Source organism: Gouania willdenowi, chromosome 17, assembly GCF_900634775.1.
Source record: "Gouania willdenowi chromosome 17, fGouWil2.1, whole genome shotgun sequence".
NCBI classification, from domain to species: domain Eukaryota; kingdom Metazoa; phylum Chordata; class Actinopteri; order Blenniiformes; family Gobiesocidae; genus Gouania; species Gouania willdenowi.
Window position 1 is genome coordinate 22,182,741 of NC_041060.1, and position 18,884 is coordinate 22,201,624.

The following is an 18,884-nucleotide window of genomic DNA, read 5'->3' on the forward strand; positions in this document are numbered from 1 at the left end:
GACACAATGCAATGACTGAACATTAAATGGTATTTAGAGCCCCCTAGTGACCACATTGAAAAATAAATGTTAAAAATAGCCAGCAGAGGGCACTAGACAACAGAAGCCTAGTAGGTGTAAAAATAAAAATAAAATATAAATATAAATTAACTGACAAAAAAAGTCAGGACATTTATACTGTCACAAAACATGTTTAAAAAAAAAGAATTAAATATCTCAAATTGAATTAGTAATAAATGCTTACATCAATAGTTAATTTTACTATATCTTTACAGAGAGACTTTTTCTTTTTTTTTTAACCTAGGAGACGTAACCCCATTTGGGGTCGCTTGGAATTTAAATAAGTCTAGTCATCAATAATAAAAAAAAAACACTAATTAAAATATTTTTATTATTAAATTCTTATTAAATTTATTATAAAATTAAAACGCAACAGAGTCTTTAACAACTGTATTCTATGCTTTCACTTTCTGAAATTTAAATCTAGTTTAAATAAAATGCAGAATCAAAATATCTGAGCTGGCACAATTTGTCACTAATTCTGTATTTGTAACACTGCAACAAACATGATAAAAAAAAAATTCTAGACAGAAAAATTTTGGGTCGTCAGAAAATTGTGATACCGAAATGGGGTCACGATCCAAAAAAAGGTTGGGAACCACTGCCTTAAGGTGTATTTAACACTTTTCACACAAATATATATTTGTTTAATTTAAGTAACATCAATGAATCAAAAACACAAATAAATGTGGGTGTGCTTACAATCTGATCAGAGGAGATGCGCAGAGACTTCCTGTAGGAGTGCAAGTTGGAGCTGTGGTGGTGCAGACCATCGACAGGCTGCAGGCGCTCCTGACAGGAAGCGGCGCCCAACTCCTTGGCCTCCTCATCACTGGACGAGTCTCCAGCTTTGGGCCTTTAATGCAACACAAGAAATTAATTCAAAGTCACAATGTTGTTATAGAGAAACCAAGAACTTCCAATAACCTAAATGGGTTGATACGTACAGTGGAGGAAGCTTCTCCTGAGATTCTACACCTTCACCGTCCTCCATGTTGGATTCGTCCTTGGTGTCAAGCTTCGTGTCCGACTAATGGGATAAAATTCCACAAACAATGAGGTTAAAAAAAAGAAAATGATCATACAGCTTTAAACAGGTGCACATTTTATGTCTCTTTCCAGAATCTATAATTTAACAACACAACTCTGACAGAAAATCATGTACTGTACAAGCCAGTACATGTGTGAAAAGGCCGTACGCATAAATCTAGAAATTGTTGTATGTGCATGTTTCCTTTGAACATCTGAACCAAGGTAGAACTGAGCGCACTCCCTGACCACGCCCTCATTAAAACATACAAATCATATTAAAATGAAACCTTCACCTGGATTTTCTCTCTGCATGACCAGAAAACCAAAGCCCTTACTCTCTAACTTCAGCCAACAGAGTGTCAGTTTAAGAGAGAATAAAGGTCCTTTAGGAGAGCTCTTCTTCTCTGCTTCATAGTCTACTACCAAACAGCAGAGTTGGAACTGTCTGCAGTCATAGATTTTTCGGTAAAACAAGAGGTGCTAAATGATCTAAAAAGCAGGCTGAATGCTTCACTCCAATAGAAAACAACAGGATGTTTACAGGCAGTGGTGCCATGTGACATCACCAATCACGTGATTTCAAGATGGCGGAACACAGGCTCTAAAAAGGTAAAATGGTCCCATTTTTTTAAATTAATAAAAGAAACATAGTGCATAATAATGTATTTTGTAAAGCAGAGATCTTCTAATAAGTACATTTCAAAAATTCCACTACAGTCATTAACAGTCACACCTGTTTCTGTGAAAAAACCCTGGAACCAAACATAACAACCTTGGATCAATCTGACACTGAGAATGTTCATGTACATACCTTTAATTTAAATGTTCTAATGCACTACTTATCAATGCTCTACTGCACTATTTTCCTTTTATTATTATTATATTTTATTATTATCTTTCTTTTCTATTATTTTCCTTCTTTTATCTTATTTTTTTATTTTTATTTTGTATCTATTTAATTATTATTATTTTTTTTATTTTTTTTTTTTATACTATTATTATTATTATTATTATCATCTTGTTATTTGCACATTCTAGTCTAACTACTGTTTATATTTATACTTATGTTTATACTTATTTTCATCTTTTCTAGCTGATTGTTTATTGTTGAAAAATTTTTGTTTTCACTATTGGAGAGAGCACAGTTGACCGAGTCAAATTCCTCGTGTGTACAACATACACTTGGCGAATAAAGATGATTCTGATTCTGATTCTGATTCTGATTCTGACGTGGCACAAGGAATATATTAATGTGTAATCAGCCTGTGCACATGGTCATAACAGTTACATTTCAGTAATTTTTAAGGCGTGAATTCATGTCTGTGATCGTGTGTTATGGAATGGTGACCAATCACAGGTGCTCCCTATCAAGTGGGAAAGGCTTTGGTCAGTTAGTGCAAGCACACCTGCTTTGTCGTACTGTCCGCCCTCTTTCGCCAGAACCACCAGCGTCCGGACTTCTTTGGCATTTTCTCCTTCACCCAGGCCTCCTCCGTAGCCTGCAAGAGGAAAATAAAGGTCAGCTCATCCATTAAAAGAAGCAGTTCTGCAGTATCCCACATTAATCACCTTTGGTAAGTTCTTCTGGAACACCTGCATACTCAGAATCAATGGCGCAGCGAGAGTCCAGTTATAAAATCTGGAAACACAAAGAGGGATTTAGGATCAGTGATCCCATGAATGTTTCCAATGAGATGTAAAAATCCTGCGTACCTGTTTCCTATCTTTACTACGAGGTTGGGGTTATCGATAATTGCAGGATTCTCTGAGAATTCATTGTAGGATATGATGTGCTCCATGAATCTTTCTTCAGACACAAAGCAGAGAGGAGGGAGAGAACGGCAGTGTAAGAGACACTTCCCACCAGCAGAGGGCAACTAAGGCACGATTTAGGGAGTGCGCGCAAACATTCACTTTTTGTTTACCAATTTCAGAGTTTTCCGTTGTTTGTGAAATGTGTAAAACTGTATAAAGTAAAATTATTAAATTAATTCTAAGGTATCAAACAAATAAGAAACTGTAAAAATCTGTATTCTTCTGATGTATAATTCATGTAGAAATGAATTTTTAATATTAGGAAAACTAATGAATCTTAAATTTTTTTTTGAGAATTAAAACAATGATTTATATATATATATATATATAAAAGTAAATTATGTTAAAACAGTGAATTCTTTATATTTGTATTTACATTTGATGTAGCGCATACATACAGTAAATGTATTTTATACTTTTTCAAATATAAAAAAAATTTAAATAAAATTTATAACACACAACACATTTAAAACAAACATGATCAACAGCTAATTCTAAAAAAAATTGTCTGTGATATCAAAATGGGGTCACGACCAGAAAAACGTTGGAAACCACTGATTTATAACGTATGGTTAGAGATTAATGTATTTTTAACTGAGACAAAAACATTTCTCACAACACTGTGCACTTATGCTGCCTCTCCTTTACCTTTGGATATTCCAGCGTTCTCCGTCAACCCTCCGCACAGCGAGAGGGCGACGTCGGGGAGGTCGCTGGCCGAGTCAGACAGACACTCCGTCCCGCTGTCAGCGGCCGCGCTGCCCACAGACTGTGGAGACTGGGACTCGAGGCGGATCTCAGACTCCATCCAGTGCTTCGCTGCGTCCGACTCACTGGTTTAACAAGCAATGATAAGAACAGAGTGTTCCGAGGGTTAGGATGGTGGATCAGTTGGTTAAAGTAGAGCACGTTTTTAGCTGTATTTTTAACTTTAACAGATCGGACAATTAGGAGGCTTATTCTTAGCAAACCTCTTGGGAAAATATTGAGCGGCAACGTCAGGTTCAAGTTCTTTCAGGTCCTCTAGGTAGATATCCCCTGGTGCTTGGTGCTGGCTCTTCTTCTGGATGCCTGCACTCACAAGAAATAATAGTTTCCAGCTTTAGACTGATAAACAGGGATCAAGGATGCTCTGATTGATCAGGAACAATGGAGGGGTCCTCCAACCAGAAGCCATAAAATCCTGATCAAAGAAGCTTAATAATTATTATACAACTGTATACATTCAACACGTCACCTGCTAGCTAACTTACCTTTCTTCCTTGAAGGTGAGTCACTCAGTAGGCTGGTGAGGGGGTGGAGGTGCACACGCTGCTCGGCAGACATCCACGGTCTCTGTAGTGTTCACAGGTTCATCAGAGGGGACAGTGCAGATGGGTGAGAAAGCACTGACGGGCGTCCCTCTGCTGACGGGCGTGCGCGGCTCGGGTTTGACAACGGTACACACTGATGGGGAGGTAGAAGAAGTGGACGATGCATCCTTTAATGTCCTCCGGTTGGTTCTCTATGGATTCGGGGCTTAGGATGACTTTAAAGTGGGTGCTCTCTGACGAAGTGATGGTCACCGTTCTCAGCTGCTCTGGTTTCTCCTTCTTGGTGACCTGGAAGTTACACAATTGAACAGGAAGTTAACATGGCGAAATGCAGCTGCTTTTTCCACAAAAAAGAAAAAGAAAAACATAATAAGTTGCAAATAATCACATTGCACAAAGCATTGTAGGAACAAATACACAGCACATATTACACAGACCCTACCCTGTGATTAAAAACAGCATGAGACTGTTGCACAATCCCTGCGGCTTGAAACAGCACTGTTTAAAAGTTCAAAGTTTAACTGAGGAAAGAGCCAATGCATTTCTAAATTAGTGAAGTTTGGAGTAAGGAAATGTGATGTGTCAGGCTACAAAAGAACAGGGTGCTCATAAAGTGGCGGGAGGGGCTGGTACTGGTTTCATGTCTGTGTGTAGTGCACCTGACGTGCCAGCTTAGCTTTCAGCTGTACAGTAGGTTCTCTAAACAATGTTGTCATGCCATATCTGATCACACTTTCCTATACTGCCTATCGGAATAAAAGCATAATCCTCTGGTCTACATGCAAGAAGTAAAGTCTCTGATGCAGATGACAAACAACACACTATTTCCCACATGATGTTTAAAACTAAAGGTGTAGCAAAGTTCTCACCAGCAATTTTTCACAGTATAAGGGGATCGCGAGGCACGCGAGCCAGTGCCACTGGAGCAAGTGTTGTAGGGGGTCTGGTGGCAAACCCCCCTAAAATGTATAACCCTCTGAGTGCCAAATTTTGTGAAGTAAAGCTAAAGTTTTTTTTGTTTTGTTTTGCTATTGCTTTACTTTAAAGCCAAAAGTTATTTTTGAAGGGTCATGATGACCGTAGATAGAAAGTTACTCATGCTTGGTCAATGTCCTCGATGAAAAAATACTCAAGAGACACTGTGTAGTAGGGATGCAACAATATTTGGTATTTTCCATACGCCCTGTTTGTTTTAATGCACAACGGCAAACAACGATGTTTTCGATAAGTTTCCCCATCACAAAACTTTTTCAAAACTTTGTGCAGCCGTGTATGCTGTGTGATCCCCTCAGGAGCATGAGAGCAGAACATTGTTCAGGCTCAGGGCCATGCGCTGCTCATGCCGCCTTTAGAGCCAATAAGAACATCCCTGAATTTCCTAGGAGCTGTCAGAACATTGTGTTTGTGGCGCGGAGGAACCTGTTAACCTACATTCTGCCGTTCGTACGACTCCTCACCAACCGTCCACGTTTCATTGGCATTCCTCCGCCTTTTGACTGGAGAGGTGCCGACAACAGTCCGCTGCTAGCTCGGGAGCTGGCGTGAATCCTGCTACATGTGTGTCAGACTGGAGCTGCAGGAGCCTGTCTATAGAGCTGCATGTACAGGCTGGGGCGTGGACGATGTGAGCGTGCATTAGTGATGCGCGGGCCAGGATTTTTCCAACCTGCGTGGCCCAGAAAGTATGGCAAAATCTTACCCGCACCGCCCGCCCTGAGCTGCTGCCTCTATTTTCAGAACCCGCCCCAACCCAACGGCGTCACGCTTTATGTCCAACAAAGCGTTCAGTTTGTGTAAAAAAAAAAAGTTCATGCTGCATGATGTGAGCTGTGAGCCTGAGCCAGCGCTGATTGGCTGTGCGGCCAATGAGGTTTTAAATTAAATACCCTGAATAGACAATCGGTTTATTACCATTCAAAGCATTTCTACTTCACATTCCAAATCTACTGTTTAACTAAATCTATCAAAATATCCTTTTAAAGAGACCTGAAAAGCTGCAACTGAGTTACAACAATAAAAACGACATACTGACAAACAAAAAAAAAAACAGCAACAATAACAGTCAACAGTTCCATTTTTTTTGTACTTTTATCAAACTTTAAAATTCCGAAACAGTACTTGTTGGAAATGTGTTCAAAATTTAACAAATACAAAAAAGTGTCCCTGTCACTATAAATCTCCTTAATAATTAATCTCCCCCAATATTCTGCAAATTATACCAATTTTTTTAAGGCCTCAAATTTCATGCTTTTTGAATGCAATCACAAAGCTAAAGGATCCTGGAGGGAGGAACAGAGCAGTTTACCTTTGTTGTTTCTGGAAACTCTCCCCAAGTCCACTGCATGTGAGACTCGGCTCGGAGCAAACTCTCTGAAGGCCTCACCATCAGCTCGGAGTCGCTCTTTGAGGAGTACGCCTGAGAAAGGCTGTGACTAGCAACACAGAGAGGCACACAACAATGAGGGACACACAGACATTAAGAAACAGAGCAGGCTAAAGAGGACGTTTGATATTTAAAAAAAACAAAAAACAGTCATCAACATCCTCCGCCAGATTGGTTCTCATTATAACTCACAACCTTTTCCTAAATGTCTAAATCTAAGAGGAATACATAACAAATATTATCACATCAGAATGTAAAATTACTATCTTAAACGGTTCTAAGAAAAGCTGTCCCCTTTAATGATACCTTTAACAGAGTAAAAACAAGTTCTGATGAACTACAGCCAGGCTCGTGGCCCGCGCCGACTAGTACATACCACGTTCTCGAGAATTCAGTGAAATGACTCGGTTCCACCAAGTAAAACAAATCAAATTGTGCCACGTAAAATCATAATATATGTTGAATTGCCTTTGAAACACACACGACTATGTTCAGATAAATTTAGAAATTATCGGAAAATGCGGTAATATATATGCAGCACTTTTGTTTTTGCTCCCATTTTTCATGAGCTGAACTCAAAAATCGAAAACATTTTCTATATACACAAAAGACCTATTTCTCACAAATATTGTTCACAAATGTGTCTAAATCTGTGTTAGTGAGCATTTCTCCTTTGCAGAGATAATCCATCCCACCTCACAGGTGCAGCATATCAAGATGCTGATTAAAAAGCATGATTATTGCAGAGGTGGGATGAATTTTCTCTGTGCTGCATTCATATTTTTGTTCAGTGTATATGCAAGTGCTCACCTGTCAGCATTGGCCAAGTCCCCATCAGAGAGGGGGTAACCATCCAGGCTGCATCGAGCAGCAGGTAACTTAGGATCAATATCGCGGATTGTGGTGACTGAAGGTGACCTGAAAATAAAAAAAAGACAACAATTGTAAATTTAAGCTTGATATTTAGCACCAAGCAGTGATCCTGAACGCACCTTGACACGTGTGCTACAGTCTCTTCAGCTGAGCTCAGTTCCATCTCAAAGATCTCCTCACTTTGCGTAGCAGCGGTTTCAGCAGCTGGTGCATGAGCACCGTTACCGTTGCCGGCGGACACAGGCGGAGTCAGCTCCTCTCGGCGCGGGTCTCCTTTGTGCTTCTTTCGCCGTCTTTTCTTCTTCTTGGTGGCCGTGGTGTATGGAGCGGGAGGATCTTCTTGGTCAGCTGGGTCTTCCTCGTCGGAGATCCAGAAGAGGTGGCTGTCAGTGGGGATGGGGGAGGTGGCCAGGTGAGCAGGGACGATCTGCTGACAGGAAACACGTGTGTCTTAGGACAGGGAATCAGTGTCATTTTGTCTATTTAAATATGATATTAGACCAACACAAGCATCCAAATCCACACTGTCACATGTCATATCAAGAAACTGAATTAAAAGAAATATGAATATATGTCTTTTTTCAAATTTATGACATGGTCTATCCTTTTTGGATAGATCAATGCTTCTGAATGTGAAGCTAAAGTCTTGCTTACATTCAGCTGCTCTGCCTCCTGTACGAAAAAGGCTTCTCCGTTGTCACCAAGCTTCATTTGCAGCTCCACAGGCTCCCCATTCACTTCAATGTCGATCTGAGAAGAAAAAAAAAAGATTTGGCAGAAGATTAAAGTGAAGCCAGATTATCATTATCCACTCACAAAGTCCCCTTTGTGCTTTAAACACCATGAGAAGTTCTTTTCAGGGGAACAAACAGACAAAGTAATGCAGTAAATGCTGGGGTTAGAAGTCAGCGGAACAATTCATTGGCTAAACTCAAATTGATCGGTTTCAAACCCCGTTTTGTGCCTGATTTTGATCATCTTCCTCACGCTGCTTTAGACTATCTAATAACCCTCTGAGGATCACTTTCAGAGGCATTCATGTCTGCCAGGAATGCTCCCAGTGGACCGACTGCCATTCAGAAACGAGACACCTCAGGCGGACAGAGCCAGACGTGTGTAGCTGCAGCTCTACGCCCCGCGACCTGAAACCTGTCACACATGCTTCAGTTGTTCCAGTGCAGAGGTTGTAATTTTCCTCCTGCTGATCAGGAAGCTTCTCCGCTTCCTACAGATGTGTGTTTCAAAGTCTTCCCATTGCTATGAAGGAAAATATAACTGGGTGTCTGCTCAATAATTAGCCCCAAATGAGTTAAAGTTAGTAAGCAATGAAGAGGAAACTGCTTTGATCAACAGACGTGTGGGTTCACCTGAGGTTTGCAGGAAATTTAAAACGACTACAGACGATGGATCCAGATGCTCATCTTGAATCCAAATGCATTAGTGTAACCGTGTTCTCCTAAATTACACTCCTAAAGTCCCCCTTATTGTTGGATTATAAGTACATTTGTGCATTTATGCATAAGAAAACAGACAAAAAACGGCAGCAACGCATTAAGAAAACATGAAACAAGATTAAAAAGAATAAAATACAAACAGTATATAAACAGTTAAAAGAAAAAAGAAATGTAGTCACAAACATGACAATTTAGGCAAAGCATCCCTGTCAATGTCAGGGATGCTTAAACCACACTAAATTATGCGCATCATGACAAAAATAATGGCAACGACAATAATAATGTCCAAGATGACATTTGAAAAACTAAATCTTTGTTTTCTGATTATTCTTAAACCATCAGAATTTACAGGGTCCAATTTATAATCAAGGTGAGCAAAGAAGCTCATGTTTGAACCACTAAACTGAAGGAAACTTTCCATTACTGCTTCAAAGTGAAAAGTTGTGAGTTTGAATCCTAATGGTCACATCTCAGATTTAAGAATGGATTGGGAAAGGGGAGGTATATTGAGAGAAAGAGTCAACAGTTTTTACCAGAATGACAATTCTGGTTTAAAGTCACTGGGTGCAAAATTCTACACAGCCACTTTATATTAACATCAGCTGACCAACATCAACATGTGTCTCTGTGAGGAGCAACATGTGTACGTGAGATGTGTAGCGTGGCTTGTTTTGGTACAGGAGCCTCTAAGAGGAGTCAACAGGGAATGCAGAAAAATAGGTTTACATAAAGCTAAATTATTACCAATGTTATTGTCTTATTCTATATTGCGTAATAGAAAATATTGATGTGAATTACAAGCTATTGCCTGGATTCAAAAAAGGTGCTTCTATGCTTTTATTGTGAAGGCAATTGTAATTGTAGAGTAAATCTATAATTAGGTACATTTACAAAGCACAACCTTTTTATTACAATCTATGAAGTAACAATTATACTTAATTCTATATTGATAAGAATATTAAGTCAATATTTTTGCATTCTTTTGTCTTATAATTTTTCCATTAAATTTTTTGTCATGGATAAAAACAGCAGTTTATTTAAACATCCCCTTTTAGCGTCATTAGCTGTAGGACATTTGTGTTTTACTATAAACTCATTTATCACATTTTGTCTACAGTTACATTCTGGTTGAAACTGCACCATCTTATAACTATATGAATATACTAATATTTAGTTTGGCTCACAGCTTGTCATTGACAAACCTTTTGGGGGCAGACCAGTTCAAAACCACTGGTTTAGAAGACACGCTAGTTATACAACAAGCCCTCGCTGAGGGCTTCTTTGTGTTTTTCTTTCTCGCCCACACATTCAAGTTGTCGAGTTGTTTCCATGGAAACGCCTCATTCATTCGAGTTCATCAGCATTCCAGTGGTGTGTTTAAAACGATGTTGGTCACTCGCATATCATTACTGAGAGCAGGAGAATGAGGTTTTTCCCCACATGGAAACGTTACAGGATCTCCAGTGATGTTTCACCTCAGTTCAACTTCAGTCCTTCATTTTTCCCAGATAATGTAGCTTTCATTTGTATTACTTTCCTGCCTTCACATTCAGTGGCTCTACATTTGCTGAAACCAAAACACGGGAGTTGTTCTCCAACGAGAGGTGAGCCCTTAACATACAGCAGCTGATTCTCAACCAACATGAACTGCCAGAGAAGAAGCCACCTTTGTTGTTTATAGATAACAGTAAAAGGAACTAAAGTGGTGATATCTCACTAAGGCCTGGCAACACGTGGGCTATTGAACTTGCTATCAAATATTTTCTATTATCAACTTCAGTCAGTTAGCCAAACAAATTGTTAAAAACTAAAATTAAGCTCTTAATTCAGTCTCATTTTTGAATAATAGACAATAATAGATTAATTGAGAGTTTAGGTAATGTAATGTTAAATAAAGATTTTCAAATCTTATTTTCAACAGGTATAAGGGTTAACTAGCAATATATATCTGGCAACATGCAAACACATTGGTCTTTAGTCTGATGTTATCTTATCCAAAGTAAAATCAAGATCAACAAAATTGATCATAATCCCTGCTCAGTATTTTCCTTTGTTCCAGTCTGACAACCAAAGAATCTCATCGTCCCCCTTAATAAGAAAATAACCTGAGCCATTTTTTTTGCCATCTTAAAATTTTATGCCAAATTCATGTTAGGTGTAAAAATGCAACTGTTTTTTGTGTTTTTTTTTACTTCAAAATAACTAAAAAAAATGATAGAGGCACTTTTGTTATGACGCTATGTGTTTTCAAGAAATCATCCTACTAGTTAGTAATGTCTTAACTAAATATAATGTTTAGATGAAGAAGGAGGTGTGAAGTAAACCACAGACGTGTACATGGATTTTAAATCCTGCACTCCCTCATGATTAGCTATATATAGCTCCACTCTCCTGCAGCAAACAGTTCAAAGCTTGGTTATGTTAGAATATCTCAGTAGGAACCACTCACCACTTTCTCCTTGGAGCGCAGTACACCCAGTTTGCCAAATCGCACGTGGAACGGCGAGCACTGGTACGTGCCGTCTTTCTGATGAACCACCACCACGTCGATGCATCCCGACAGTGTAGCCTGGTTAATGCCTGTGTACAGTTCCTTGACGGTGCCAAGAACCTGGCCAGCCAGCTGCCCAACATAGTTCATAGTGTCTGTTTGGAGGAGAGACAAGAGGGGAGGGTGAGAGAGTGGATCATTAGGAAGGAAAGGCCACTTCAGGACTATAAATGATTACTTCCATTTCCTATGCTGCTCCCTGCTTCTCTCTCTACTCTTTCAGGAACGTCTTTCTGCTCCTCGCACAGTTCAGCCTCATTTGACATTTGCTTTCAAGTACAGGCCCCGCCCCCCCATGCTGTCTGCTGACCTGCATACAGGCCGCCAGAGCACCAGGCTGTTACACTATCGCTGGCCAGTCGCCACTGTCCCACATCAGAGCACAAGACGTCAAACAATGAGACAAGCTCAGCCAGAGACTGAACCGCTCTGTCCCTTTACCCTGAGAGCAACATACTGCTGTTTACACTCAAAACTCCACACGGCATGCTCAATTCAAGATCAACATTTGCCCTAAAAAGTTTGGGAATTGGCCATTTTCAAAGCAAACAACTTAATTTTTAGTTAAAATAAACTGTCCTAGTTTTTGTGGCGGTGGTTGAGTAGAAAAGAATTTAGATGTTTACAATAAAGTAAAGAACAGAGAACTATCAAGATATTAAAAACAACATTTTAACACATTAGAGAGTACCTTTAGTGGAAATGTATAAAACAAAAATGTGTTTAATGTATTACCAATAAACATAATATGTGCACCTTTTCATTAAAAAAAAAAAACACATTAAAAGAACTTGATTTTATACCTTGGGGCATAAACTATGGAGCGCTGCCATTTTGGACAGGATATGACGCACATATGGATAGCTAAAGAAATGGTTTATTGTGGGAGTAACAGGTCTGTTTACATTGTGGAAAAATACTACAAAAAAATGTATATCTGTATTTAGGGGTGTCCCGATCCGATATCGATCCAATATTAGCCTGAAAACAAATATCAAATTCACATTTCCAGATATTCCAATTGTTTTTATTTTATTTTTTATTTGTAGAATACTGTAGATCTTATGTTGAAGGTTAAGAATTATGTAACCAATTGGAGAAAGAAAAAAGTATGTATAATTCATGTTGACATTGTTAGTGTTGTGTTCAAGACCACACAATCCGAGACCAAGACTTGCCCGAGATCAAGTCTTCGAACGGTCTTGAGGGAAAATCCTGAGTCCGAGACGAGACCGAGACCTTTAAAATTTGGTCTCAAGACTAGATATTGGATCAATATCGGCATCGGCCGATACGCAAGGCTGCAATATCGGTATCGTATCAGAAATGAAAAAGTTGTATTGGGCCATCTCTATCTGTATATTTAGATAATCAGAATAAATATTACATAAATAACGATTATAAGTAAAGTTGTTTCGTTCATCTGTGTCTGATTGGTGACATGTTTATACTGATCTATTACCATTCACTCTCGTTAAGAGTTTTGTACACACGCAGTAACTCCTCTTCAATATGAGTCTATAGACAGTCTGCGCCCAGAGACAGTCTGTGGCTGCAGCAGCTTAGTTACACACCATCACCCTCCCGCCATGGGAGGGGCTGACGGTCCGTCATAAAGTGGCTGATTGACAGGTGAAGCCGTGAGACGATAAAAAGAGTGAAAACAAAAGGAACAAACAAACAAACTTCAGAAAAGGCAAAGAAACAGGAACAAAGTAGGAACAAACTAAATTTGATGATTTTCAAATTTTGAATATGTCCATATTGTGTAAACTAGGTCGTAAATTATACAGTATATTGTCAGGTCTTAAATTATGTCTGTTCATTTACCACTTCCTTTGTCACCCCCATGTTTCTGTTCTGTTCTGTGACTATAATTTTCTTTAATTATTTGTTCAAAGCTGTACAAACCCTGTTTTTGGTGTATGTCTGTTTTTAAATGGTAGCCCCCCCTGGAGAAAAAATGCACCAGGTGGCAGTGGACAGTCCCACGGCATTACATTCAAGCAAAAGTCTCCAACGTGGCTTTTGGCACAACGGTTACATGGTAAAGCAAGAGGAAAAAGGAAGACTCAGCAAGGTAACATCTGTGACTACAGGGGGCGACAGTTTTAACTCTGCTGTTTCATATACGTCATGAAGAAGAGAAGAGGAGCAAAAAATCCAGACTTAAACCAATAAACCAAACCTTCAATCATTTCTGACAAAAACACCAGTTCTTTACAGCAAACATATTCAACTTGGGTCAGCATTAATGATCAGCAGTGGATCCTGGTTGCCTGAATTTACATTCATGGAGCTCTTTTTCTCTTCTTCATGGCGTCGATGAAACAGCAGAGTTGGAACTGTCGCCCCCTGCTGTCACAGATCTATTTCGGGTCACGGATTTTATTTATCAAATTTTGGTTAACAAAAGAGGTTTACATCAACTTTTTTTTACCGTTTACTGATTTTTAGAGCAACTCAAAGCAGCACAAGTTGTCATTTTGACTGAAAAAGCTGCTGAATGATCCTGAATACTTCACCTCCTATAGAACTCAATGGAATCAAAGGGGCCATTTACATGGTGGCGCACAGGCTCTCAAATAATAAAGTAGTCCCTTTTTTATATGTTAATAAAACAAATATGGTGCAAAATATGTGTTTTCTTTGGCATAAATCTTCTAAGGACATTTCAAAAGTTTTAGGACACATTTGTAAAAACAGTGGAGGATCCCTTTAAGAAAATTTACCAGAACAACAATATCTGGACCATATCTTTGTATGCTTGCCTAATGTTACACATGTAAAGGAGTTGCTGGATAATATATATATATATATATATATATATATATATGTAAATATATAAAGTTATTACATCTCCACCTGCTCCATCAGTAACAGAAAACCTTAAAAACACCACATTGCTCTGAACACTAAGGTTAAACGCTTGCAGTGGTCACAGACTCTAAAGATTAGCTCAGTAAACATGGTTGTGTGGAGGTCAGGGTGTAGTTCAGCTAAAAACTTTCCTGGTTTTATGCAACCTGGAACGCTCCGCTCACACACCGACCTTTGGTTCACAGGACAGATGTGAGAGCAGGAAAACAACAATAGAAAAGGTGTTTTTATTCTGATAGAGAATATAAATCATTTACATCAGGGCTGCCAAAGTCCAGTCCTGGAGAGCGTCTGTCCTGCATATTTTCTGTGCTTCAACACACCAGAATCCAATAATGGTGTCATCATGCAGCTCTACAGTAAAAAAAAACACTAAACTTTTCCTTTAAACCACTGCTTCTTAAGTGGTTTGCTTCAGGGCTAGATTAGCCCCTAAATAACCAGCCATGGCCCAAATTAGGACAAGCCTTTGAACAGTGTTTTGTCCCTAAATTAGTTACAGTGTGACTTTAGGATCAAGTGCCATTAGTTAAGAACCTGTGCTTGAAGCCAATAGTTCTCAGCTCATTTAGATTTCTCGCAACTAAGTTGAGAAAGAGATTGAGGGAAAATCTTCCATTTCAAATAGCTATGGTAGTGGAATATGTATTTTAATATGAACACTCATCAAAGATGGGGCAGAGGAAAAATAAAAATAAATGTGGTTTATGACAATAAAATAACTAATTTGTGAAATTTTGCTATATGCTAAAATGTTAAATATTAAAGTGATAAAATAATATATAATAAAAGATTGTGATTTTTTGATTTTACTAACAATTAAAGTTAAATTTGACAGAAGCTGGTTACTGTGTGCAGTTAGTCCAGAGCAGGGTCACCCAACACAATGCGCGTGGGCAACAGGTAGCCTCAATGGACCATGTGAGGTGTCCTCAGGAGCCCTACCAATGAGCTCCATCTAAAATCTGATTTACTTTCCAGGATTTAAACTCACAAATACAAATGCATAATAGAGATGTAGTTAGTAGTATTAGCAGTAAATATTCCTGATAAAGTTTTAGCATTAAATTAACCATCTTTAAATACTTATTTTCTCTGAAACATTGTGACAGAAATTTTTAAATGTTACAGATCAGGTGTATGGTCACTGGTGTGTTACATATATATAATATGCTACATAAGATATTTTTTTTTTTAAAAAGCAAGGTGGATTTTCTATAAAATATAATGAAACTGAAACAGTTGGAGAAATAAAGCAATTCTTAAACATTTCCCACTTTTTTAAGTTACTGCTTGCCTTCCTTATTTATATTAACCTCTAATTAAAGTGAAACTGTGAAAATCGTGTATTTAAGAAGTGCTTTTCTAACTGGTAGCCCTTCAGACTTAACAGTACCGGCAGAAGAGGAGTTGTTCTCGCGGGGTCATCGCCTTTCTCTTTATTATTTCTATGCCATTGACTCAGAAACACAGTCTACGTGGTCCCTTCAAAATGAAAAATAAAAATGCACAGGATCATGCCGCTAACAGGCAAACAGGTCTCAGAGGTCCAATTTACATCATTATATCACATAAACAAAGTGAGTAATGTGTGATCTTTGATCGTAACCAACATAAACAGCTCCAGCCGCTGATCTATTGTATCCGGCCTCACGCAGATGTGAATACATTCATTTCTCCTGCTTTTCACACGCCCCAACAACAACCTCTGTGCTGCACGGGACAAGACTCAACACGCAAGTTGTTCACAGATGCAAACAAGTCTTTGATCAAGATCAACTCATGGCACTTTTTTTTTCAATCTGAAACAGGAGCTGCTTCCCTTGTGACGAGCAGATTTCCTAGATGACATTCACAAGGAAGAGGCCGCAGGCTTACACCTGGCTGGCAGCGTACACGAGCTTCACCACCGGTTGAGTGATGAAACATCTGTGAATGAAACGCAGCCCGGAGGCCCAGAAAAACAGCAGCCCACCCTTTCTGCAATCAGACGTGTCTTTATTACCTCCCTGAGGAGAAACTCATGTGACAGGAAATCCTACCGCCTTTGCAGAAACATTCAATGCACGTGTCTGGAGTGAAATTCAGTGAGTGAATACCCAGATTACATGTAATTTACCAGGCGGAGTGAGTGCCTCTAATCCAATCCAACTTTATTAATAAAGTACTTTAAAAACCCAAAAAAAGGGGGACTAAGTGCTGTACAAAAGTGCATAAACTACAGGACAAACAATATAACAAAACAAAATATAAAATAACAGTGTACATAAAATCAATGCAATTTAAAAACCATACGCCAAAGTAAAAAGATGCGCTTTTAAAAGAGATTTAAAAACAGACAGAGATGAAGCCTCTCTGAAGTGGCAGTGCGTTTCACAGCTTCGGACCATCAACTGCAAAAGCTTGGTCGCCTCTGAGCTTTTTTTCTACTGTCTGGCACCCTTACAAGACACTGGTTGGCTGATCTCAGAGCCCGAGCAGGGACATAGGGGGGAAGAAGGTCTGACAGGTATTTACCATGCAATGGTTTAAAAAAAAATAAAAGGAGTTTAAAATCAATCCTAAAATGAACTGGCAGCCAGTGTAAAGTGTTTAGGACAGAGGGAGACGAGAGATGGAGGATTTACTAATCCCCACATACAGTGAGTTACAGTAGTCCAGTCAAGAGGTAATAAAAGCATGGATCACTGTCTCAAAATGCTGCCGAGTAAGCATTGGTCTGATTTTGGCCAGTTTCTGTAAATTAAAAAGCTTGATTGGACAACAGTTCTGATCTGGCCATCAACAGTGAGGGTGTCATCTAGCTTAGAGCCAAGGTTTGTGAAACTTGTTTTCACATGAGGACCAAAGGAACTCAGGTCACAGTCAGTTGTACAGTTAAAAGCAATGACTTCTGGTTTTACTGGCCACTTCCTTTTTCTAACAGTGGCCCGCCCTCTCTGTGAACTGCACCTTGCCGTGGTGGAGAGGCTTGTGTACTCTAATGAACCTGGGAACTATGCCGGCAGGGATTTTATATCCCTGGGAAGTTTAACTAAGCCGGACAGGTCAAAGGAGAGGAGGCAGACAAAGCAGACATTATGACTATTTCACAGAAATGGCCGCCATCTTGAAAATGGTCGACATCCTGAATTTTTGAGTGGCACAAACCTTTTTCCAAACGAGTGTTCCTTGAAGAGTATTGCTGCCTAATTTTATGCTTGCATCACCATTTAAACAATTGAAATAATCAATATTCTACAGGAACGTTGGCCATCTTTAAAAATGGCGGCCATCTTGAATTTGGGACAAGCATCTTTTTCCATTATAATGTCCTTTAGAGAGTATTTATATCAAATGTTATGCTTGGATCACTGTTGAATACCTTATATAAAAACCAATGAATAGCAGTAGCGACTATCTTGAAAATTGGCTGCTATATTGAAATTTTGAGTGGCCAAGGCCTTTTTAGAGAGTATCTGTGCCAAATTTCATGCTTTTATACCAAAATTAATATTTATTTTTTTTACTAGTCTGCTGCACTAACTGGTGTCAATTTATTTTTAAAAGAATTGTACATTTTGAAAAAACTTTTATTTTATACAGATGCCTTTGTGGAAAATAAATGAAGTTCAAATTGTGCAAGATTTGGTCTCTTCCTTTCTAAGTTTATACATGAGATGTTTACTGTATGTGAGGAAACTGTTACAAGATTCATTATCAAAAATAAATGTGGGGGTTTAAGTGTCTAGTAACTTTTACTTTGAGTACTATTTAATTAAGCTACTTTTTACTTGTACTTGAGTATTTTATGTATGACTTACTTGTACTTGAGTACAATTTTAATCAAGTAACAGTACGTCTACTTGAGTAGAATATATCAGTACTCTTTACACCTCTATCTAAACTGATCTTTGAATTTAGTTTACACCTGTCCACTTTGTTTGTTTAAAACAGTGGTATGTGAAACATCTTTAGCTGTTAAAGATTAAAGTTCAAACAATGGTGGCTCTTGGTTATATTTCTCAGAAAAATGACAAAATTTCAAATAGTTTTTTCTGTTACTTCAAAACCATAACTTACTTGAAGGTTCAGTCAACAAGTGTCAAAGTTCTGCCAGATGAAGGACCGCAAATAACGTGAACGCTCAATCAACAGCCACACCAATAATGTAACTCAGATTACAGTAAGACATCAGTCGAACGTCACGGTAAGACAACAGTCTTTGAGGCTCAGGGTTCAGTACGACAGTCTCTACCATGTGATTCAACAAAGTCTGCTTCAGCCGTGACTCACCACAGTCCAAGATGACCTCAGAGACGAGGACTCATCCTGCTTGCTGGGGTCTGTGTTGCTTCTCAGGAACTCTGTGTTACCCCAAGACCTCTGTTTCTTCATGAACCAGGGCTGATGGTCTCCTGTTTCACTAAACTACAATAACATCCCAGTGCCATCCTCTAGTCTATGTAATCTGTAACACAGTCCTGCTAATCACCGTAACAGGCGAACACTGATACACTATCTGGGGGTGTAAGCAGTTGTGT

The 18,884-nt window shown here is 38.9% G+C and overlaps 1 protein-coding gene across 1 annotated transcript in view; it reads right to left on the reverse strand.

The window, feature by feature from the left end:
* LOC114479648 (phosphatidate phosphatase LPIN2-like) overlaps nt 1-11,753 on the reverse strand; it is a 16,493-nt gene extending 4,740 nt beyond the window's left edge. The window contains 16 exon segments of the mRNA XM_028473424.1: nt 763-916; nt 1,008-1,090; nt 2,499-2,591; nt 2,662-2,731; nt 2,806-2,899; nt 3,556-3,740; nt 3,879-3,978; nt 4,161-4,196; nt 4,199-4,231; nt 4,234-4,372; nt 4,374-4,508; nt 6,526-6,652; nt 7,414-7,521; nt 7,596-7,903; nt 8,131-8,226; nt 11,380-11,753. Coding sequence (XP_028329225.1) covers nt 763-916; nt 1,008-1,090; nt 2,499-2,591; nt 2,662-2,731; nt 2,806-2,899; nt 3,556-3,740; nt 3,879-3,978; nt 4,161-4,196; nt 4,199-4,231; nt 4,234-4,372; nt 4,374-4,508; nt 6,526-6,652; nt 7,414-7,521; nt 7,596-7,903; nt 8,131-8,226; nt 11,380-11,571 — 1,953 coding nt within the window. The 5' untranslated portion in view covers nt 11,572-11,753.
* Between the last annotated feature and the right edge of the window lie 7,131 nt (nt 11,754-18,884).